At 31.7% G+C, this 26034-nt stretch overlaps 1 protein-coding gene and 1 long non-coding RNA gene across 2 annotated transcripts; both read right to left on the reverse strand.

The window, feature by feature from the left end:
• Window positions 1–1699: 1699 nt before the first annotated feature.
• LOC131648370 (uncharacterized) lies at window positions 1700–2438 on the reverse strand. The gene is made up of 3 exons (XR_009298126.1): window positions 2305–2438; window positions 1944–1993; window positions 1700–1803 (listed from the first exon to the last, which is right to left on the reverse strand). It is a non-coding gene; the product is annotated as an uncharacterized LOC131648370 (long non-coding RNA).
• A 7410-nt stretch (window positions 2439–9848) lies between these two features.
• LOC131651490 (prohibitin-2, mitochondrial-like) lies at window positions 9849–10953 on the reverse strand. Its single transcript, XM_058921150.1, has 4 exons — window positions 10926–10953; window positions 10831–10844; window positions 10374–10586; window positions 9849–10090 (listed from the first exon to the last, which is right to left on the reverse strand). Exons 1-4 carry the CDS (start codon window positions 10951–10953, stop codon window positions 9899–9901), a joined length of 447 nt encoding a protein of 148 aa, XP_058777133.1. The 3' UTR covers window positions 9849–9898.
• Between the last annotated feature and the right edge of the window lie 15081 nt (window positions 10954–26034).

A 26034-nucleotide genomic window follows, 5' to 3' on the forward strand; every position in this document is an offset into this window, starting at 1 on the left:
GTGTAATTCATTATCTCTATTACAATGATATGTATTATTTTGTCGATTGTCATAAATATTTTTGAGAATTTTTTCACCCACCTCCTAACCTTCTTGCTCACCCCTGGTGAATTTACAACACTACCCCTTGTTTCGGAAGTTCATTTCCGAAAAGGTATTTTTTTTTGAAAAAAAGGTGTTTTCGGAAATGAATTTCCGAAAACGTGTTTTTTTTAATATAAAATATTGATTTCGGAGATGCATCTCCGAAATAAAGTTACATTTTCAGAAAATGTGGTGTTTCGGAAGTTCATCTCCGAACTCACCCCCCTTGGAGGAATTCGGAAATGCACTTCCGAAAAAAGGTCTGGACAGAAGAAAAATAACAAACAAGAACGATTCGCTTTATTTAATCGGATGAAGACGATGGAGGAGACGCTGCAACAGGTTAGAAAGTCCTGATCCTCTAGAAATCCATACCACATTGTAACTTACCAACATAATAAACAACAACAAAAAACTTATGAGCAAACTATACTTACATCATAGTGGTGTAGATCCTTATCAGCCATTCGCAACTGAAAATGATTAGCACGAACTTGAATTTTCCTTCCCAATTTTCCTTCTGAGACGACGGAGCCGACTTTAGAGTAGCCTTCTGTTTAACTTCGGCAGTCAGACTCTCGATGGAGATCAGAGCCGAACTCAAGGAAGCAACCGGCGCTGCGACAGATGAAACAAACGGCGCTGAAACAGATGGACGAACAACCGGAGCTGCAACAACGGACGGAGGAGAGGTAACCGGGGCCGGAGCATATGACGGAGGAGGTGGATGTCCGGAGGAAGAAGGATTGGAGGTACGTCCACCGCGAGAGCCACGACCACCACCACCACGGCCTGATCCTGCAGCATTGATGGATGATTATTGAGAATGTGCAGGAGATGGTTGACTCCGGCGATTTTCGGGATTATTTCCTCCACCGCGGCGAGACATTGTGATGAAAGCAGTAACAAGAGATAGAAAACGTTAAAGCAAAGAAGAAGACTTAGGATCGAAAATGATTTGGGATATTTTGAAAGAAAAATGGGTGAGAAGCTTTTAAATAGGAAAGTGTTTTAGAAGTTAACCGTCTGAGAGTGGTGGGGAGAAGGAAAAGGGAACTTCGAAATTTCAAAAGGTTTTTTATTCTTTTAAATAGGGCGTGGCTGTGGAGCTTCCCAATTTTTGTTACGTAGGCTTTTAAGTAGGAAAGTGTTACCACATTTCTTAGAAGGTAACCGTCTTATAAGGCTTACGTAGGCACATGTGTCCACATTTCTTACCTGATCAGGGGACGTCATTACAAAAAAATCAAACAAAGGGGTGCGCTGGGAAAGTCAAAGTTCTATGTTTATAATTCAGAAGATGGATAATGTTCGCGGCGATGAAATCCAAGAATCTAAGATGATAAATCCAATACAAAAACATTGTGCGATACAATCCGAAATTAGAACAAAACAAAACAAAACACGTCAAACAAAACAAAAACACGTTATTCTGCCCGACGAGCGTTACAAAATACACATCAAACAAAATAAAAACACGTTATTCTTCCCGACGAGCGAACTCCTCCGAATGAAGATAATTATACCAATCCTCATCCCACTTAGTATCAGAACCATCAGCGTTGATCACGCCTGAATACTGAGTCTGCACGTCCGAGCCATGGACCCCCAGGAGACGAGAAGCAGAACCAGTCAAAACCTTCTTCTTCTCCTTCACCTCCTTCACCTCCTTCACCTCCTTCTTTGAAGAACCCTTTCTTCCCTTAGCGCCACCCATTCCTGCGTAAAAATGAAGAAAGAAAGGTCCATGAGACCTCCTTTTATAAAAGAAGAAAGAGACACAAACTTCAAAGAAACAGGCACAATAAACAAAGGCGTTAAAAATAAAGTACTTGCAAATTAAAACGGACACTCCCTACCCTCTCTAGAAGACGCAGTCCTGCGTGCTGGTTGATTGTCTGACATGTTCCTGTAAACAATTGAAATCGATTAATATGAGAGACAAAATAAAAAATAAAAAAAATTTGAACTTCTGATACATTTCGGAAGTTCATTTCCGAAAACTGGGATGGAGGTGTTTTCGGAAATGAACTTCCGAAACACCCCTGCGATGGAGTTTTCTGCAACTTCCATGGCAGACCCCTAAACCAAACTTCAAACCAAATCAAAATGCTTCTAAACAACCTAAATACTACTAACAACCTAACCATATATCATTTATGCAATTAAAACCCTAAATAACATGCATTTGAATAATAGATCTAAAATTTCAAAACTTACAAAGTGTTAGGATTGAGGGCTTTTGAATGTTGTTTAGCAGTGTGATTGGAGCCTTGATGCAGCTTTGGAATTCTGTTTGCACAAATTTTCGCCTTTGCCACTTTTTGTTTTGATTTAGGGTAAATGATTGGGGGAGGGGGAGTGTTTTGATAAATCTGCCGAAATCGCAGTATTTCGGAAGTGAACTTCCGAAATATTGTTTTCGGAAATGAACTTCCGAAATAAGTCAATTTTTTCAAAAAAAAGACGCTTTCGGAAATGAACTTCCGAAGCAGGGGTATTTTGGGATTTTCGGTGGGGGTGACCCCCATAGGGTGGTGGCTAAAGAAATTTTCATATTTTTCTATTTTTACATTGGAATCTTACATTTATTATTTATAATATTATTTTTTACACAATATTTTTATTAAATTGTAAAGTTTATCTTCTTAAATATAACTTTTTTGGACGAGTCATAATTAAACTACTAATAAATAATTATTATTTTATTTATTTTAATCACTATTATTATTTATTAAATTACTAAAGTTTGACTTTAAATATATTAATGTACCTCATATTCAAAACATTTTTGAAAGAATATATATTTAAAAAAAAAACTAAAAAGAAATCAGTACACATACTATTTTTTTTATTTACACGTATGTTTTTTCTAAAACGTTGTTGCTTTTACATCTCTCGTGCTATGCTAGAAGTTTTCTGAAATATTCCTTTTTTCAACTATATGCACTTATGCAAATTAATGTTGTCGATAGCTTGGATGAGAAAATTGATCAAGCAAAGCAAGAATTTCACCTATATGCACTTTGGAAGCATTATTAGGTGAGTGTGTCATATGCAATTACATTTTTGGAAAAGATAAACAAAAACATGTGAGGACAAACATTGTTATGTGATTGTGATTAAGTTTGGTTCAATATTTCCTTCTACACTTCATGGTATGTTTTCTCAACTCTCTACCTTTCACTTTTATAACTGGAACTATTATTTGTAGCATTAGAAGTCCAGTTTTGTTTCTGGATTTTCACAATGGAATAACATTAGGGCGTGAAAAAACTAAACTGGAGATCCAAACAAATGATATGATGTTAGTATTCTAATTAATGGATCAAGTGAATTTAGTATAAACCTTATTATTAGAGTTTGTCCAAGGTTCTCATCTTAGCATTGTATTCTTTATTTGAATATTAATAGGCTAGATCAGGACATGAATATATGGTGAATTATCTACCCCTTACCTTCTTGTAATTTGCACCTTTCATCATATAATTATTGTCTAAATTTTTTTAAGGGTTAAATATTTCCCTATAAATAATTCAAAAATCGATTTTAGTCTCTAAAACTTTTCTTCAAATATTAGCTCTCCTAAAGTGTTCCGTTCACATTTTTGGTCACTGCTGTCTATTTCACTTAACAGAAGCTGACGTGGCATGCCACGTTGCATGCCATGTCACTTAAAGTAAACAGCTTGCTTGACTACAAAATATGCATTACATTGCGGGGTTACAAACCTCCTAATTGTATTTGTTATGAAAAACGATGTCAAGAACAAAGTATAATAGGGAATTAGGGAAGACAAGAAGAACAACAAGGATTGGTTATAACTCACTACAATAAAACTGCGTTTTAGCATCGGCCTAAAGCCCTCGCTAAAAGGCAAAAAAACCTACGCTAATGGGTGTTAGCGTCGGTCAAACGTCGGTGTCATGGCAGACGACTTAAGGCTCGAAGCTATACGTAGCGATGGGCCGACGCTAACCTTAGCGTGGGCTTACTAAAACGCAAGAGGCGACGCTACTCATTTAATATGTTCTTACATATGTATTTCTTTAGCGTTTATTTAGGCTAGCGTCTATTTAGGCCGACGCTAAAGTTTTTTTTTTAAAATTCCCTTTTTTATACGTATCAGATCCGGTTTAGTAACATATTTTTAAGCTAAAGGCCTCTTTACATATGAATTCAATATAACAAATTCACAAATTTAAATTCAATTTCCATTATGATCTCTACTTCTCCTAATTATCAAAAACATCAACAAAATATGCACCCATCGAACAACAAAATGTCATACAGTCCTCATTTTGAAACATGATACAATTATATATTAACAAAGGGAAATGGAAACTAAAAATAGTGTAATGTATCCAAAGATCAATGATCGAACAGAAAAATAACTCTACTACTATAATTAAAGGCTTAGGAAAAAGCAGTTGCTAGTTGCTCCCGTCTTCCTGGGTGCAGTTTCAGTACCTATTTTAAAAAGATGCATCTTGATAAGACAAACTCATAGTTATAATACAGCTCAAGAAGAAAGTAACTCCTAAAACAAACTTTAGTCAAATCAACAAACAAGAGAAGGAAAAAAGAAACATAGACCAAAAGAGTTTCAACAACACCATAATAACTAATGTTAACAAAATATTAGTGCCACTAAATGAAAAAAATTAACAAGAATAAATGCAAGCAGATTCACATACTATAATCATCATAACAATGATTCAAAGCACAACTTAGTTAAAAACATGTAATATAACAGATAATATAATTTAAGCTTAATGAAACCATTTGACTTACATCCAACACAATCATCCATCCATCATTTTCATATTCATCCACCAATTGCTCATCACTCTCATCATCGTAATCATGATAAGTAGTAGGACGGGCACAAGAAGGAGCAGTAGAAGGACTCGCTTGCATCATAGCAAACATCATGATGGTGTACCTTCTATTAAAAGTGGAAGAATAAGTAAATGATACAGAGCAAATTTCATAATATGCATACCTATCTTAGCTTAATGCATGAGTTATCATCACAAAGTGTAAATCACATGAATTTATATCAAGTAGGAATTAACAAGGATCTCTTGTTGGGGGCTATTCATGGTTAGTTCATGTAGAAAAATCAAACTAAAATAAACTATTGCTGCAGTTCGATAGAATTGAAACGAACCATCAATGGTTTGTCCCAAACTGATGTAAAGGTTCTTTGTTTTCGAACCAAACCAAACTACCTTTACATAAACCCAAACTATTTCTTTGTGAGTGGAACTATTTTTTCTTTGTCAGCTTTGCACCACTTCAAAGGAGACAAGTTAAAGGCACAATTCTTGCACATTAACTGGTTTTAAACTATTTAAATAAAACTAAAAGCATTGGTAAGATTTCTTTTTTTCCAGTCCTTTTTTGAGTTTTAATTATCAAATTGAGTATTAAAGAATATAACAACTTTGTTTAGAACTTTTAGAGCTTCTAAATAATAAGCTATTTCGAGCATTGGTAAGATTTCTCCTTTTCCAGTCCCTTTTTTGAGTTTTAATTATCAAATGAATATTAAAGAATGCGACAACTTTGTTTAGAATTTTTAGAGCTTCAAAAGCATAAGCTATTTCGAGAATTGATAAGATTTCTCTTTTTCAAATCCCTTTTTTGAGTTTTAATTATCAAATAAGTATTAAAGATACGAAAACTTTGTTTAGAACTTTTAGAGCTTCAAAAGCATAAGCTATTTCGACAATTTCGGCTACTGTCAGACGATACCTCGCCACCCTTCTGTCTCCGCTACTCCCGGGTTGATCTGTCAGCAGATAGATGAGATCTTTACTGACTATCAGCAGCACATGGTTCCGGACGAGGCTCGGGCGACCAGAGCAAAGTAGGACTCGAGCTGCGCCGATGTGTACATTTGTTGGTTCTTCATTATATCACACCCCTACATGGTCCCTACTACAACGGGATCGCCTTCCAGACAAGATCATTAGGAGATATTGCAGGAGCATCAGTCTCAATTGGACCACACTCAAGATGTGTTTCTTCGCTGTCGTCGGATACTTGATATAGTGTAGGCATGCATTGATGGTGGTTTCTTCTCTGAGGGGTATGGTGTTAGGCCACTACTGGGTGATATCATGGAGGTGGCACAGGTGGCACTGGTGTATCGTAGACATCGTGCCAGTGCAGGTAAGGTAGTTGACGGTAAAGGCAGAGAAGCAGACAGAGGAGGTGGTGGACACAGAGGAGGCGCGATAGGCAAAGGAGGGGATGCAAATGTTGTCTGGCACACACAATAGTGATTGTGCTGATTATTTTGATGTCTTTAGTTTTATTTTATTGATGTACTTTATTTTGATTATGATATGACATATCACCCGTTGGATGATGTATATTATGTATTATTTGATGTACTATATAACATTGAGTTGACATTACACAAGTTTATTTACTTTTTTCTGTATTACTCTGTCGTTGAACAAAAAAATTGGAGTTTTGGAGTGAATCATAGTTGGTTTAAAATATAGCAGAAGGTTCCGTAGATGTACCTATGGAACGTTCTGTTTATAAGACTTTTCAGAGATATATCTACGGAAGATTCCCTGATCTAAGTTAATTTGAATTTTTCCAACGTTTACAATTTTAAACTACTTCCTTAGATGTAGCTTCGAAAAAAAATCAAACTTTAGAAAAAAATGGTGCTTCCTGATGTATATCTTTGGAAGTAGGGAGCGTTAATGTTATTGCGTTAGGTACCTAAAAATTTATTTGAGAGTTTGGAAGAGAATGGAGGAGAGAGCTTTCGAAAATAGGAAGAATTAAGTGAAAAGAATAGAAAGATTTTGGGTCGGAGGATTTTGGAGGGTTTCATTTTATTTATAAAACCAAAAACCTCATAATATGAGAGACTCAAAAATTGTATTGAATGAGGGTTTTAGAAAGCATACATAAAGTTTTCAAATAATTTTAGGTTGTTATAGTATTTTGAAATTTAAAAATATAGTAATGATATTGACTTTTAAATTATTCTAAACAAAATCATTTTTTCAAAAAATGCTAAATATTTTTCTATATTTTTTAAAATTTCGTTTTCGCAAGCCTTCCTCTTTAAACTCGCAAACAAAGCCTAAGAGTATCAAGGGGTGAATTGAGATATCAAAAAAAAAAATCTTATAAATATTGTGTTAGGTTACACTAACTTAACTCAAATTGTTCAAAAATATTTTAAACTAATTTATTTAATTTATTAACTATATAATCAAAAAAATTAGTTATAAATAACAATAATATTATTATTTTTTAATATATTTTTATAAAATGAATTTTGATAATATATCTTTTTATAAAAAAACCATCAATAATTATGTGTTATATGTTATTAGAAAAATTTAATAATAAATAATTTTGCTATAAAATAAGTTTTTGAATATTAAATTATGAAAATAACTATTATTTAAAGTTTACATTACATATAATCATTCAAAGATTATTATAGATAAATTTTAAAGTACATATGATCGTGAACAAAGAATCTGATTAGCTTGATTTGTCCCAGTAGAATTTATATTTTTCAATTACATGAGATCAAATCCATTTGATATTATTTTTTAACAATCTATTAAAAATGTTTAAAATTATAAACGCTTAGTTTCAAGATTTCGATCAAACATGCGACCCCAACCTTGTAACAAAATCTTTTTTCCACTGCGCTGCAATATATAATTTTTAACATGTCAGACTCATACTTAATAAAGCCTAATTCGATTCAACTTATTTCTACCTAAAATAAAGAGAGAAGACTAACCTATTTGATGACCCCATAAAATGATATCAAGAGCATAACTTTGAGCTTTATGTTGAGAACATTGCCCGAGATCTGGCAATGGGACCAAGACATACATTTAAGATGATTTTATGGTAGAGGGACTGAAAAATGCGTCTATCACTAGTACAAAAATGTTAATTTACACCCGTTTTTTATTAAATTTACACCCATTATTTTTAATAAAAATCGAGTGTATATCCACAGGGTGAGAAATGTCTAACAAATTTACACCCGTTATTTTTAACAAAAATCGGGTGTAATTGGGCGTAATTACGTTTTTAATTACACCCTGTTTTAATAAAAATCGGGTGTAATTGGGCGTAATTACGTTTTCAATTACACCCTGTTTTAATAAAAATCGGGTGTAATTGGGCATAATTACGTTTTTAATTACACCCTATTTTAGTAAAAATCGGGTGTAATTGGGCATAATTACGTTTTAATTACACCCTGTTTTAATAAAAATCGGGTGTAATTGGGCGTAATTACGTTTTAATTACACCCTATTTTAATTAAAATCGGGTGTAGATAAGTTCTTAATTACACCCTATTTAATAAAAATCGGGTGTAAATACGCCATTTATGAATGAACAATTATATTATATTTAAATCTAAATACGCCATTTCATATACATCATTTAGTTATCTTTCATTTTCAGTCATAATATTGCAAATACTATAAAATCATACACATAAAAATCATATTTTAATTAAGTCAAAATATTTTTAATATTAACCAAAAAGTATACAAAATCATGTGCATTCATAATATTTCAAGTACTATAAAATCATACACATAAAAATTATATTTTAACCAAGCCATGCTTGACGGTTAGCTTCGGTGTTCTCTAGTCCAATTGAATCCAACTGCTTTCCACATGTAGCATTGGATTCATCCATGGCCAAAATACCACGCCCTGGAGAAGCAATTGCTTTCCACAATTCAATCCGGAGGAAGACCTTCTACATTCGTGTACACCGACTTCATCTTCTCAAGCAAAGTCTACAAAATTATTCATTATATAGCAATTTAGAGCCACACAACAAACCTCTAATTTCTTAAAAACTACGAGGTTAAAAAATGTTTTACCGTTTTGCCAGCCTTCTCAATCCCTAAAATGAGTACATGAAGCTCTAACTTGTTGAACATGTACTGCGAAAGTCCATAAAATAATGAAAAATAATTGTCAACACTTAAATATTGCAAAATATGCATGCACTAGTCTTTCCTCAATTATTGTATTTAGAAATTAAATCTTTTCAACCTGAAAAAAAGCAAAATTATAGAATTGCTAATTCAGGCACATACCTTTTTGTTACTTGCAGCATCTTCGGCGTGCTTCACCAATGCCATGCCTTCGGTGGTAACATTATGGGAAGAGGGAAAAAAGTTAAAGATAATTATTAAAAATAAATAAAATTGAATGTAAAGCTAACACTTCTCAAATTCTAATTACTAAGGTTTCCTAAATGTTAAATATATAAAGATAAATATCAAATCAGAAACATATAAATAAAACACATTATTTATATAGATATTGCAAGTACAAATGCTATTAACAGCTTGTCAAAAAATATTCTGATAACTATATAGCTTAATTAGATTTGAATGGTCAAAGATTATCCATTTCGCTGGAAAAAGCAACGCCGTCTTCATATTTATCACGTGAAAACAGATATCATTTCATTATGCATAAAAACTTCAATTCAAGAAATGCTATGATCAAAGTATAGAATGTGAACGACACGACTGGCTTGACTCCTAATTAACCTTTTAATTTGGTTGAGTATAGAGGCTACTCATAAACTTAGACACAGTAGAGCCAAATTGATTTGCAATGTTTCCTATGCAACATAATGCATCTACTAGATGATTGTAATCTGATTCAAATGTAAAATTGCCCAGAAGCATACTTCTTACCTAAAATATATCTCCCCATAAATCGATCATATTTTTATACTTGAAAATTATTGAGAACCATAAACAGATTAACCAGCTCAGTTTTTGCCAGGCTCCAAATTCAGCTCCTGAAGATTCAGCAAAAGATCATCTGAATTCAGGAAAACCTTGTTTGCTGCGTTTGATATAGTATGTGCAATCTCTCTTGCAGCTTCAATCTTCCTGAGTGTGATGAAAGCTGGATTGTTGGAAATGGCTTGTCCAATCAGTTGGGCACTTTTAGCCTCACCCTGTTGATTTGTAAGAAAAGTCAATAATCGTCGAAGGTGTAAAACTGGCAATTGCCAAAACATTATTTAATTTAAAAACACATTAAACTTGACAAGCAGATTTGTGAACAAAGAAACTTGTCAATCATTATAAAAGATGAATCCGACATCATGATCAAGGAAACAAATAAGACAGTTTGAATTTTGGGGATATATAGAAGCGCAACCAGCAATTTCCAATTGTAATATACTTTGAAAATGCACCACAGCAGTAACTGCATAAGGATTAACAGTTTCTTCTTACCTGTGCTCTGATTACAGCACTTCTTTTGTCTTGCTCAACTTTTTCCACAACAAATTTCGCCCTCTCAGCTTCTTGTGCAGCCACCTGCTTGGCTTCAATTGTAGCAGTAAACTCCTTGCCAAAGGTCAGAGTAGTAATTGACACATCATCAAGAGCAATATTAAAGTTGGCTGCCCTCTCAGTCAGGATCTTTCGGATTTCACGGCTAACAGCCTACAAAGAATAGGTCAGTTAAAACAGATATTTCCCTCCAGGAAGGCTCAAGTATATGGCCAACCTGCATTTGTGAGGAACCCTCCAGGAAACAATTGACATTTCTTCAAACTTATAGTTTCTAGTTAAATCAGAACTCATGGAAAGATTTAAAAGTATTATATAATATAAATCATAAATTTTATAAGAAACTACCATACCTGATTAAAATATTGTTATAACTTCTCATTTGTAAAATTAATACAGAACTGCTCAAAACTAAGAAAATGAATTTTATTAGATACAATGTTAAATTCTAAAGTACTAAATCATAAATGTTGGATGAAATCATTAGCTTACCTATTAAACTTAAAACTTTCAAACCCATAGATATCAAGAACTTCAATGATAGATTTTGAAAAATGCAGCTTGTGAGAGATTGTTGAATCAGAGAGTGGAGATAAAGATGAAGTCTAAGAAAATCAATGACAGCCAGGCAGAAGCTGAAGATGATGATTTTGAGTATGATGGAACTGAATTGACACCGGAACAGCAAGAGGCTTTAACCGAGATTAGGAGGAAGAAAAGCTTGTTGAGCTTGCTTCTTGTGAAATGTGTCCCGAAAGAATATAACCATTGTAATGCCATAGAAATTTGGTTGACAATATCAATTAGTATCTTACTTATACTTCCTTTATTAAAAGACACTACAGAATCTAAAAGTTCGTCGTCATGTTCCATTTTTTCTGGCTGGCTATACGAGAAACTCACAGAATCAGGGTGAAAACCACGTCCTGGAATTCAATCAAAGATCAGAAAGAGAATAAATAAATTGAAATTGTGTGAACCGTTTTTAAATTGAATGCAGTTTATCAAGTTAGAATTTACCTTTCGTCGAGACTACTAGAAGAAAATGAAGCTTCTAAAACAGATCCGGGACTGAGATGATTATCATTGCAAGAGGCTCCTAACAATCTTTCTTGTTTGGTTTCACACACTGATAAGAAAAGAAACCAAAGATAACATCAGGTAGTATAAATACTAATAGGACTCTTCCTATACATTTGAGGTGCTTAAAATAAAATCACTTAATTACTTATAATTATCTCACTTTTTCCAAGCTGCACAAATCCATTTAATAGAAGAATAGATTCAATGTACTATCATAGAGTTACAGGATAAAATTCCTCTTTTTGTACATTGTACTACATTCAGAATTTACTATCTTGATGTACATAATCTGTCCCACTATCCACAATGTATAATGACTCAAAAACAATTGTCTCAAAATGAAATGAATGGTTATTTCATTTTTCAATGCAATAATAATTACTATCTATAGAACTCACTAGATTAAATCAGAGAGTATTAAAAAACTGATGGTATAAAATTGTTACATTTACTTCTTTTTTTTATCCTATTGATGGTGATATTGATGGTGACACACCTAGCAAGAAGCAGTGTCTAAGTAGATCACGGTCACATTCCAGGTCGGTCTCCCGTCCACCTCATGAAGTTGTGCCTGAAGAAGGCCTCAGGGATTCTGCTCAAAAGATTAAGGCAATTAAAATTGCTAGGAAATCTGTCAAGACGAGAAACAAGAATGCTAAGCGCGGAGAAGACGATAGAGTCATACCTACTCTTAAACCGAAGCACTTGTATTTTGGAAAGAGCTCCAACGGAACGAGGCACAGTCGCTAAGACAGGAAATGATATTTTTCTATTCAACTTGGATAACTTAATGTTTCATAACAGCAACTCCAAAATTTTCATCACTGATCTTGTTTTCTCATAACTTGAAACTACCCCACATTTTTGTTTATCTTATCTGGTATTTGGCTGATCATAAATGTTGGATGAAATCATTAGCTTACCTATTAAACTTAAAACTTTCAAACCCATAGATATCAAGAACTCCAATGATAGATTTTGAAATGATCCTTCCCAATTTGTAAAACGTAGAAGTTTGAGAGTCTAGGAATTTCTCTCAAAGCAGAAAGAACTGATTCCAACATTCTCCAAAGCAATAGCAAGCCATGTCATAATAATATCTTCCTGATGATTGAAAACAAAATTCCAACTTAGAAATACTGAATCGAGGAAATTACAGGTCTATGAGATCAGATTGCATATTTTGTAACAATTTGGATAATAATAAATATAAATATGAATAATGGACTCATAATCGATAAAACACGGAAACAGACCTTAGAAGCTCGAAGACCATGGCATAGAATAACAATATCTTTGGTTCCAACAAAATAGAGGAAGAAGAATCTTGGTTCAGAACTTTTACCAAACACTTGGTGAGCATAGCGCTAAATGACAAATTTTGCACCAATTCTCCATCAATTCATCAATTACAGCTTGCAACAACAACAAATAACAACACAACAACGAGTATGGTTGATTGAACGGAAACCGCAACGGCAAGAGTGGAGCCGCAGTGTGCGTCTGTTTGAGGTATGGTGTCATTTTTCAGCCGTCAACTTTTTCTTTCCATGCTACATTTCTCAATCTTGGTTCAATAACCTTGATATTTGCTGCTCAAGGAATATAAATTAACACCTAAAATAAATATTATATAGAAACTCAAAGTTGGAATCTTATACGGAACCGCTATACCCCGAGAGGGTTCGGGGGTTTGAGTATCTAAGGAATGGAACAACGAAGGTGGTGATTGTGGTTCAGATAGTGTGGTGGAATAGGACGGTGGCGATGGTTCGGGAAATGATGGATTAGCGGCGGAATCAGACGGCGGTGGCGGTTCGAGTTGGGACGAGGTGATGGAATCAGAGAGGGTGGAGGTGTTTCGGGTTGTGAAGAATGATTCATGGTGGATGTGGAATTGGGGTTTGAAATATTTGGAGTTGTCACGGTGAAACTAAGAGCATAAAAATGGTTATTAGGGTTCAATGAAAGGAGAAAGAGAAATACAAATATTAACTTATACTATTTTATAAATAAAAATTAATTTTTTTTACTTCTCCTATTTACGCCCGTTATTGAAAAAACGGGAGTAATAAACAGTTGATTATAATATTTTTTTTTAATTTACACCCGTTTTTTAAAAAATAGGGTGTCCATGGTTACTTGTTAATATTAAAAATGAGATTTTATTTACGAATTTGTCATATTGTGTCTTATTTACACCTGTTTTTAGTATAATGGGTGTAAATTTATAAATTGTATTGTCATTTTTGCACTAGTGTATGGATGAAGTGACTGCCCTAGACTTTACAGAGACATTTGTCTTAGATCCGTCTATGTGAACTTTCTATAAATAGTGTGTTTATTATAGGATTAAAGTTATAATCCTTGGATATTATTTCAGTAAACATTATTATTGAGAATTTGGTGAGTAATTTAATTTTTTAAGAATAATAATAACATATATTTAATTTAAATTTTAAAATAAAAAATAAAAAAATAAAAAAATTTGAAAGTGAAAAGTTATAAATGAACCGTTCTTATTCCAATAGAAATAATTTTTTTTTACCCCAATAGAAATAAAAGATTTTTACCCTATAACATGATAATAGAAAGTGACAAAACAATGTATAAAATTCTTGGAAATAAGAGGTTCTCAGATATAATTTTTTAAATCTTAAAATAAATATTAGAATGAAAAATATTCTAAAATATATTTTTGAAAATAAATTTGCAATTCAAAAAATAAATGCCCTTAAATGTGTGCCGAATCGTCTTCCCGTGTCTTAAGATGTTAAGGCCTTTGTCCTATTTTATTATGATTTTAAATATAAAAAAATGATGACTAGATACAAAATAGAGCAAATATAAGTTGTTTGTGTCATTCCAAAACAGTCTTTTAAAAGTAATATTGAAAAATGATTAAAATTTGCGTTTGAAGTGATTCTTTCGGAATGAATGCAAACATGTCCAACCATGGAACATAAATTTAATATTTCTAAATTCACAAAAACAAAATAAAGAGCGAATTTATCGTACAATAGACATATAATAATAATAATAATAATAATAATAATAATAATAATAATAATAATAATAATAACAACAACATTGTCAATAAAATCCAGTCATTTATTCTTTGATTCCATTAAAATTTAAATATGCATATTTTTTAGTTTTAAAAGTGAAAAAGATAAAATGAAAAAAAAAATATGAGTTTGATTGTCTATTTTTTTTATTTTTTATATATTAACAAAAATATTGAATACAATGGATACTCGGCCTGGAACATAGAATACGTTCAACAAAACTTATACAACATTATTAGAGTTTGACCTAACTCATCCTTACAAAACCGGTTGGTAAGGTGAGGAGTGTCCCTCTATATATATTCTTTGAAAGCTCTATCTCTAGCCAATGTGGGACTTTAGGATCTTCCTAATACACCCCCTCACCCCTCACGCCCAGCACTCTTTTTGGGCTTGGTGCGTGGATATTAATGGTGGGCGGCCCATGGTCCGATCGATAGGCTCTGATACCATATTAGAGTTTGACCTAACTCATCCTTACAAAACCGGTTGGTAAGGTGAGGAGTGTCCCTCTATATATATTCTTTGAAAGCTCTATCTCTAGCCAATGTGGGACTTTAGGATCTTCCTAATAAACATTGATAGAATCTAAGAGAGTTTGAAATCAATTATAGAAAGACAAAAACCTCTCCCTCTCGAGCCAATCGCTTGCCATATCCACGACGTCACTTTGATACCTATGATGATTTCGTTTGATGGGCACAAACCTTCGTGAAATATAATTTTGTTTCTCGTATTCTACACCGTCCATATTGTTGTCAACCATATTATACACACCTTCTTCTTTTTTACCATTCTATTTTTTAGTGTTGAAATTTAATATTTATAATATATATAATTTATATTATTGTAGTTTTGAGTGAGAGAGAGAGATTGAAAGTTAAGCTAAAAAACATGAAATAATTTATTTAGCATTTAAGTTATTAGAAGTACAATATATTTGATAAATTTTAATTATCTCAATCTACCATTTACTATATTAAATTGGTCTCGAGAGCATTTTTTATAATGTTAATTACTCAGACTTTATTATTAAATTACTTAAATATATTGAAAGTGAACATTACATTTTATAGATTGTTTGGTAAAAATAGCGGCTAACTGATAAATTACCTTATGGCGGATGGTTAAGACTGATAACTAAAGTGTTTGCTAAAATTAGCGGTTCAATTAACTTATAAATGTAAAATGATTAAAAATAATTAATATATAATTATTTAATTTAAAATAAAAATAAATTATAAAAGATAAAAATGAATTTATGCTAAAATAATAAGGATAAAAAATGAAGAAAAAAAGATATACTTAAAATATATTCTTGTAATTTTTGAAATACTCTATTTAAATTTATTTTAAAATAAAATAAATATCACAATAAACAATATTAAATTAAAGAATTTTATAAATATTAAATATGACACTAAAGATTAAAAATAAAAATGTTATATATTCCTTAGATTTTTTAAATACAATTATATAAATTATACTCTCTAATTTTTAATTTTAAAAAAATTATTTTTTAGATTTATTAAAAAGATATATTAATTTTTGGGTTTATAGTAATTCACCCCTGTAATGTTAGCGAATTTTGTTTTTTCCCCTCCATACCTTTTGGCAACGGTTTTTTTCAAAAAATCGTTGTCAAAACCTACCTTTAATAACAGTGGAGTTAAACCGAAACACGCTCATATTACATGAGGTAAACTACTATTAATCCTTAATTTTTTAATATATATAAGTTTTTTTCTTATATTAAATATGAGAGGTGGTAATAAAAATTGCACATATAGATAGACATAGACTTAACTAAAATTAAGTATATAAAATAGCATGGCATGGCCTTTTTTTTTTTACTTACTAGCCTGTGAAAAGTATAGCAGCCATGTTTTGTAAGCTTAGCGTTTAAGAATGTAAGACCATCTCTAATGGTGCAACCTATTTTTGAGTTTTTTATGAGTCCTACCAGTCATATCATCTCAAAATAATTTATTTACTATTTATTTTATTAGTGTAATTCAAATGGGTCCCACAATATTACCTCATAAATTAATTTGATTGGGTACCACAATTTTTTACTAGTTGCATTGCAATGCAACTCTACTATGTCATGACATTTTGATTCAAACTAGTAAAGGACCCGTGCGTTCGCACGGGTCACACGAAGTCGATATAAATATCAAAAAATATATAACAATGGTTGATAAGTAAATAAAAAATATAGGCAACAAAAAACAATAGAAGTTATAATTGGCATATAAATTTTGTTGTGTCCTAACTTGTATATAATTAATTAGTCATTTACCATTGTGTTCGCTTCAATCATACAATATCGTTAAAAATATACCATAGGTAGCCATCAACCTGTGCGTTCGCACGGGTCACGTAAGTACAATAAAAAACAATAAGGATTTTATTATTTGTCATGTTTTAAATTGTAAGAAATATAAATTCAATAATTATTATATTGTGTATGAAAAGCCATTAGGATATTTAAAGTATGGAATATGAATAAAATATAGTTGTTTAAATAAAATTTTATTTTAGTATAATTTATTTTAGCTTTGCATAAATATATATCAAATAATATACAAAAAAATGCAATGTAGTGTATTTTATTGGCGAAAAAGATATATAAGAAAAAAAAAAGCAATGTTTATAATTTAATATTAAAATTAATGTTAAGTAAACATGTAGTTTAAAACATATTATATAGTATGGCAAAATATGAATTAAGGTAATTTATATAAAAATCCAGGGAAAAAATTTTAAATAATACATCAGAGTGAATTATTAAAATAATGTATTAAATCATATAATAATTATGAGTCAACAAGTTAAATGTGACAGCAATTAACAAAATAAGGTCTATATTCATATATTGAAATTCATTGTTATTTATATTGGTTCATTATATTTAGTCATGTATTAAAAAAAATGGGCAGTTTAACAGTTTCCAAAGATCTTTTGCACGTTCCCCTACTTAGTAATGATAATGAATTTTAAGGGCAACATTGAAAATGAAGTCTAAGAGGTTGAAAAGTTTCGGTATATAAGTAGATGACAACCTATTAAAATTTTTATTTACTGTCAAAAACGAAATCTCTTCCGACTGTTGAGAGAAAAATGGGTAACTTCTCCCAGGTTGCTAAAGCATGCAGGTTGTAGATTTTCCTTCTAAATCCAATCTTTTTTTCCTTTTTGTTAAGAGATACATTTTGATTGAACCTTGTTTCCGATTATGCAGATCTTTGAAATTCCTTCTGGTTGAAGATCGTTTACAGCGGTTCGCGATTAAACGGAAATTGAAACGAAGATCCAAGCTACTCGGCATGAGATTGAAGTTGAGGAAAAAACGGATTACGAAGATGTGCAGTCAGTTGGCTCTACATGTGATGAACAACGTTGCATGCGTCTGGGAGAGGGAGAGCAAGGTGAGGAAAATAGCACGGGTGTGGAATAATCAGATGATTGCATGCAATTGGAATGGAAAGCATCAGGCAATCAGAGCTGGCTTGAGATTTGCTGTTATTGAAGAACTTCAGTTTGTAACTGATGTGATGGGAAGTGTGGGGTTGCATGTGAAACCCAGAATGATAGAAGTGTCTGATGGAGTATCTATTGGGAGGATCAGCTTTGAAACTGAAAGGTATGACATTGTTACTCAAGTATTTACGAAAAGTATGACGTTAGGTTAAAACATCTTATTTGCATTTCTCCTTCTTATTACGTTTGTAATTTGCATGACAGTGAATGGATGATCTGGACCGAGTTGGTGAAGAAAATGAAATCAATGGTTAGGAATGTCTTTGTTCATACAGTATATTGTACAAATTTTGATATTCAATTCTTTGCATGTTCATCTGTATGTTTCTGAAAATTATTTAACATTGTTATGTCTGTGCAATGCAGGTTTAGCTGAGGGAGTATTATTGATGTGTTGATGGTTATGGTGCGTGCCTTGATGCCAACTTTTTGAAGAACAGCATTTTCTGATGAATGATTTTTTTGGGTTCAGAAATTTTAAATTTTTGAACTTTATTGTAATGTTAAAAACTTGTTTTATTTATTTTTCAGTTTTTATGTTTGGATTTTAATGTTGGATGGTTTGATAAGTACATTATAATTTTAATATTTTCATATTCTGGTTTGCACTAATGCATGAATATCAAACTGCTCACCATGTTCTACAATTACTATTATCTGCTGGTGTTGTAGCAGTGATTATATGACAGATACAATTTATTATCCTTTTGGTTATGCTTTACAATTTCATTTTTTTATGGAAGATATGTATGTTTAATCCTTTAATAGGGGAATATATATGGTCAATTTTGTAGGGCTGTAGAAAATTGTAAGGAATAATAAAAAAAATTATGTTAGGGACTTTCTGTGTTTTGATGGTGCTAATTTTATTTTTTAATTATACTGAGTTTTAGACATTTTGTTTGTAACAGATTTGTTAAAAAATATACATATAAATATCATTCTATATATGAAATACTTTAACATGATTAATAGTTTTTTCAAATTGCAAACAATACAGTCTTAACAAATAATACTTATTTTAAACAAAATGTATTTTTAATAGCTTCAAATTGCAAACAATAAAATCGTGAGAAAAAAATATATTTTAAAGAAAATGTATGTTTAATATGAAATAGGGGAATATATATGGTTGATTTTGTAGGGCTGTAGAAAATTGTAAGGAATAATAAAAAAAATTATGTTAAGGACTTTCTGTGTTTTGATGGTGCTAATTTTATTTTTTAATTATACTGAGTTTTAGACATTTTGTTCGTAACAAATTTGTTAAAAAATATACATATAAATATCATTCTATATATGAAATACTTTAACATGATTAATAGTTTTTTCAAATTGCAAACAATAAAGTCTTGACAAATAATACTTATTTTAAACAAAATGTATTTTTAATATCTTCAAATTGCAAACAATAAAATCGTGAGAAAAAAATATATTTTAAAGAAAATGTATGTTTAATATGAAATAGGGGAATATATATGGTTGATTTTGTAGGGCTGTAGAAAATTGTAATGAATAAAAAAAATGATGTTTATTTTTTTTCTCTTAGTTTGATGGTGCTAATTTTATTTTTTAAGTATACTGCGTTTAATACATTTTTGTTTATAATAGATTTGTTTTAAAATGTACATATCAATATACATGATTATTAGTTTCTTCATATTGCAGACAATACATTCGTTAAAAAATACATATTTTAAACAAAATGTATTAATTAACTAATTTGATTGCAATATAATAATGAGGGATTAAAATTAATAATACTCTCTTGTATAAACTAATATTTGTATGATATATAGACCAGTTGCATAATTTTCTCACACAAAATATTATTTTAAGCTTAAATATTAAAATAAATTACCAATCATGATAATATTATAATGTTTATATTCTGTATTATTTTATAATTTTGGGCTATTGCATGTTTTTTTGTCCAGGGTAACCCAACAATTTTTTTGGCCCAATGGTAATTAATATGTGTAACTTCCCATCAGTTTGGGGCAGTAAAGAGTTGTCTTGAAATAATTTGTTTCAGGTTTACGAAGAATCAGCAAACCAAACGCGCGATTTTTTTGAACAGTACGGTGACATCGGATTTGCTGCATGCCAAAGAAGATGTCCGGAGTAAGAAAACCTGTCCACGGATCGATTTTGGAAGAAGACGGAATAGAAATCAGGTAATGCGTTCCATCATTTCCTTAGGATTATGTTTCTGATTGTTAGTATCTGAGGTTTCGGAGATGAAGTGTCGTTGATGCTAAATGGGTTGGAATGCATGAGTTCGCTAAACGCGTTTATGTATCTTTATATAAAAAAATTTAATTGCTCGGGTTAGTAAAATTTAACTTTGATATATGCCCTCTTATGGCTATTATGGATTTATGGGTAATGAAGCATTCACGACCGTGTTGTGTTTTTTCCTGTTAAAGTTCTTGTAGATTCTATAACTGTATGTGTGAATGCTGAAAAAATAAGGACCAAGAGACGTTAGGGTTTAGGTGTATTTAAATCTGAAATGACACAAACATAGTACAATAGGTTGGAATAATGATTCTTGCGTTTATTGTATTGTTGTGTAATTTTTTGTTCGTATTCAGCCTGTGTTTCTTATAAGGATGTTTTTTTCATATTGTCTCTGTTCATATTTAGAATGTTTTTTGAATTTTCGTATTGGTTTACTGTTATTCTTCAGCAAAATTGATTTTATTTATATTCAGGATGAATGATATTAAGTGTTTCAAATGACTTAATCATTTCTTTACATTTATCAAACAAATAGCTGATTATTGTTGTGGTTGTTTTTGGTTGTTAGCAACGAAAGAGCAATGAGGGTGATAGATGGATTGGTTGCTGAAACAGGGTACAATGCGGCTGAGGCAAAAAAAAGCTTCGAAGAAAGCGCGAAGAGAGAAGGAACGTGCGAATATACGTCGGGTAGATCAAATGGCTTCTACATCCGCCAATATCCTTCCACAACCGTTAAGTCGTGTCAATGTTGTGATTCATTCTGTCAAGGAGGAGCCAGTAGAAGAAACGGTTGTGGAGAAAACAATTGATAGAGTCGATGGGGATCTGAATATGGTTCAAAAGAAAAAGATGGCTGATAAACCAAATGTGGGAGTTAAAGATAAGGGAAAACAGACCGTGCGAGCATGTTCATCACGGGCACCAGTTCATACTAATGTATTGAGAAAAGGAATTCAAGCAAAGAAAGGGAAAGGGAAGGAGTCTGCTGAGATTACAGAAGAGCTCTCCAATGGGGCAAAGAAATTCACTTGGAAATGTCGCATTACGAACGGCAAAAAAAGTGCAAAAAATGTTATGGTAAGATAATAACTTTGTATGTGATTCGTATAGATCTGATATAAAAGCATTATTAAGATATTAATCAATTACTTTGTATTTATGCAGCATTTTCCAAAGGAAATAGCTAAGAAATGCCTCAGAGTATATCAGGATGAAGTAAAGGTCGTCGACGTGGCGACTCGGAAGGTGTATAACTGCAGCCTTCATAAGGCGTGGAGGAAAGGCATTCCAAGTACGTATGAGAGGTACATGGCTAAGGGGTGGTATGAATTAGCTAAGAGTATCAAACTTTCCAATGGGGATACTTTAATCTGGAGCATGTTGCGGTTTTCGCCTTATGTGAATTTGACTGTGGAGAGGCGTTAGGATAATGATTTGTTGTTTTGGATCTTTTCTTCTGCGTAATGCTAAATTATTCTGAAACACATGTGTTTTTGGAAAGATTGCTGAAAAATTGTTAAGTTGTATTAATTACTGATACAATATATGTTTGCAGTGCCATTTTGAAGCTATATTTAATTTCTTTGAATTTTTATATGGAAATACAGGTTGGGCTGATAGAAGAATATATTTAGATTTTGTTATATATACTTTATTCATAATTGACCTAAATGAAAATAAAAATATATTTAGATTTTTTTTTTAAAACCAATTATGAATTACGGTGTTCGAAATGAAATTTTTTCGTAGTTATAAAAACATATATTACATTACTGTATTCTTTATTTAGTAATATTGAATTTTATATCAAGCATTATAGATATTCTCAAAAAATTTGATATGTGTTGTTTAACCTTTTGTCAAATAGAAAAATATATATAATCTATAATTAAATTATTTGGAATAAAATGGACTTTCATTCTTAAAATTATTTAGACAAACATCCAATAATAATAATAATAATAATAATAATAATAATTATAATATTAATAATAATAATAATAATAATAATAATAATAATAATAATAAGGTTTGGAATAAAATTTAATAGTTTAATAACTTGATAAAACATCTACTGCATTGAAAGAAACAGTTTAAAAACCCCGCAGTAAATTTATGAAGCAAATTTCTTTTTTTAATGTATATTTTTTTCAATTTTTATATATACAACAATCCTGATTATACTAAAATATGGCAATGATAAATGGGAAGTGTAAGCATAGTACACTAATAATTATACTTGTATAAATCTTTATATTTGAACAAATTAAAAAACTTGTGGGAAACAGTCGTTGTAATACCAATGAAGCAAACTTTTCTTCCCTAAATATATAATTTTGATTAATATATTATATTATACATGTATATTTGTAGACATTTTATACTTATTAATTTGTATTCAAATTAGACAATAATAGAGAATATAGATGGACCATTTAATTAAAATATGTATATATGCACGTATACTTTTAAGCTATGAAATGACAGAACAATAGATACATCATTTATGTCTACTTAACTTAAAGGCATAGCTCAATAAAATACGTCAGATAAAGATATGTTGGGAACTATTGCACCGCCGGTTACACCATTCAGAGTTGGAAAACGTGTGGAATCAATGAATTATTGATTCTCGCAATAGGCTGCATACCCGGAAAACTAAAACAGTCTATTAGTTGGGCTGCTTCATTTTGTACTGTTCTCTTATTCTGTCACTCTCAAAAAAAGGAAATTAGAAACGATGAGGGGGGGAAGAAGACCGTGCTATGGGTGGATTTCGGACGACAGCTTGTCTGGCATGAGGTCAGTAGTAGATTTCGCATGCAACTTCAGCGTTTTTTTTCAGATTTTATGTATTTGATGATAGTTATAGTTTTTATTATGTGTTTTTTGTTTATGAAAAATGACAGAGTTTTTATCAAACTGAGCAATACAGAGGTTATATAGGTAAAAAACATTTATTGTTGGTAATGGACATTTGTTCAATCGTAGAATTTGTAGAATTCATAATTATAACATGGATGTTATACGTGTTGCAATTTGGAGAAGTTGGTATCCAAATTTAAAAATCCTTAAGTGTTATGTTCCATATGTGGATGGTTGCCATTTTTTGACAATGTGATATCTGGAGTTATTTACATTTTATATTATTGGTTTTGTGGTTAAGGTTTTTTTTATGATCGGTATAAGAGTTACAGGTCGAATTTATGTATTACGAATTATAGGGTTCAAATGCTTATGATGTTTATTTATCATCCATAATGTTGTAACAATGTTACGACATTTTTTTCCAGTCAGGACACGTCCATTGATGAAGTACATACAGTAGTGGATGAGGTTGTAGACTGTACTGAAAAGTCAAAATCTGATGTAATCCTTGCAAATGAAAATGCACCTGCTAAGAATGCAGTTAGGTTTGAAGAAACTTTGCAAGTCACTCATGATGATGTTCCATCTAAGAAGAACATTAGTTCTGGTTTGAAGGATGTTAAGGTTGAATACATTGATGTTCCAAATGTCGATTCCGCAAATGTCCATCATGAGAGAAGACACAACAAATGTTTGGGCGAGAGCTCCAAGTCAAAAACAAATGCAAATGACAGTGAGAAAGAAACATCGAAGAAAGTTAAGAAGGGAAAAAATTCCTGCAATGTTAGGATAAAATGGTTTGGTACAAAAAAAAACATATTGCTGGGATATAACTATTGATAATTCGAGGAACAAAAAGGACAATGTTCAGGTTTTGATAATTCCAATAAATCCATTGTGTTGTTGACATATTTACATAAGCAAACACTGAATTAACGATATGTCTTTATACCCTTGCAGCATTTTCCAAGGGAAGTAACCAAAGAGTGCTTGAAGAAGAATCAGAAGCAGATAACGATTAGAGATGTTGACCTCCATGTTGAATTTAAATGTACAATTAAGACGGCAAAGCGTAATGGGGTACCAAGCCCATGGGAGAAGTACATGACCCAAGGATGGTATAATTACGTGGACACGAAAGGATTCGCAAACGGCGACACGTTGTTATGTCAAATGGATAAATTTTCTCCGTATCTCTACGTGGCATTGAAAAAAAAATGATGCATGTCCATGGTGTAGTAAAATAATAGAACATATGATATGGAAGTACTTTTTGTATTTTTATAATTGTAAGTTGTTTCTTTGACATTGATAATGGTTTGGGACATCTAAGTTTATTGTGGTTGCTATGAATGAAATATGAACACTGACATTTTGTTAAGATGCTGATCTTTAAATCATATTTCTCTTTTATTGTATTTATTAAGAATGAATGAATATTTCAAAATAGCAGAGTCCACACTCCATTTTTTTCAAAATACATGTTTTGTGCAATCCAAATAACTATATCAACTAATTTATGTCATTTTTTTAATAAAATCAAATATTCGTCTACATGATGTAAATAATGAAATAAAGAGAATTTTGCCTTAAAATAATTTGTTTGGGTTGTTTAGTTATATGAAATACAGGCCCATCAATATTTACAGCCCAAATTGTAAGTATGAAACTATGCCTATTGTAATACGGTGAACTGACTTTTTAATAATCGAAATGTCGCGGTAAGCAAGAGTCGCCACCGACTTTTATTTTATCCAAATATTAGAAAGGCTAAAAGAACAGAAAAAAACCTTTTAAAGAAATTTTGAGTTCGGGGGGTAATTATGCAAAGGGAAGGTGTAAGGCACCCTTTGCATCCATGGTTTTCCATGGGCTCTTAATTGCTTTGCTTGCTCGTTTGTTTTTTAGAAAAAAAAATAGATGAAAGAAAAAAGCGGACTTTAGCTCGTAAATGAGCGTAGCCAGTTTTCGAAGAATTGTGAGAAAGAATATTAAAGATGAGCATTGCAAGGCAATTAGGGGCAATTACCTTAAACTCAGATGATAGGTCTCTTTTTAGCCTTTCAGAATGAAAGGGTCAATCCTTGCCATAAGAGGGCAGGAAGCCTTTCGTTTGGAGGTGGAAGGGTCATCGAAATATCCTTTGCCATAAGACTGTCCCATGCCATAGGAGGGCAGGTAGTCTAAGGTAAGGATCAGAATAAGCCTTATTCGTAGGCAGCCAGAAGATACCTCAGCCTTTTTCCGTAGGCAACTTCCGAGGGTCGAGGTCATATTTGTGTATCGAAGGCAGCATCATTTAGGGTCGTATGACCTTTACATATCGAGGCAGCATGGCTGAGGTATCCTCGTATTCGAGGGACATGGCTTATTCTGCAAAACAAACATAAAGGCAACAGGCAACGGGCAACAAGGCAACAGAGAGGGTTACCCCAAAGCGTGCGTGTGTGCACCAATCACGTGATTATATTCAATTATATTATCTTTTAATTAGTTATTCTAATTCAGTTTAAGGCTTACACTCCCTAAGATTACTAACCACACAATAATATAAAGCAATAAAGGGGGCGGGAAATTGTAACCAGCGGATCCCTTATCAGGGTTTGACACAAGTAATAATAATAAAAGGCATAAAATAAAATGAGGTTTAGGTTACCAACAACGTAGCTTTAGCAATTGATAAACCCTGAAAAGGAAAAAGACAAGACAGAAAACATATAGTGAGTGCATTATCAAATTCGAGGGCAAGCCTCATTAACTACAAAAGAAAATAGGATAATAAATTAAAAATA

This window comes from Vicia villosa, linkage group LG2, assembly GCF_029867415.1.
Source record: "Vicia villosa cultivar HV-30 ecotype Madison, WI linkage group LG2, Vvil1.0, whole genome shotgun sequence".
NCBI lineage: Eukaryota > Viridiplantae > Streptophyta > Magnoliopsida > Fabales > Fabaceae > Vicia > Vicia villosa.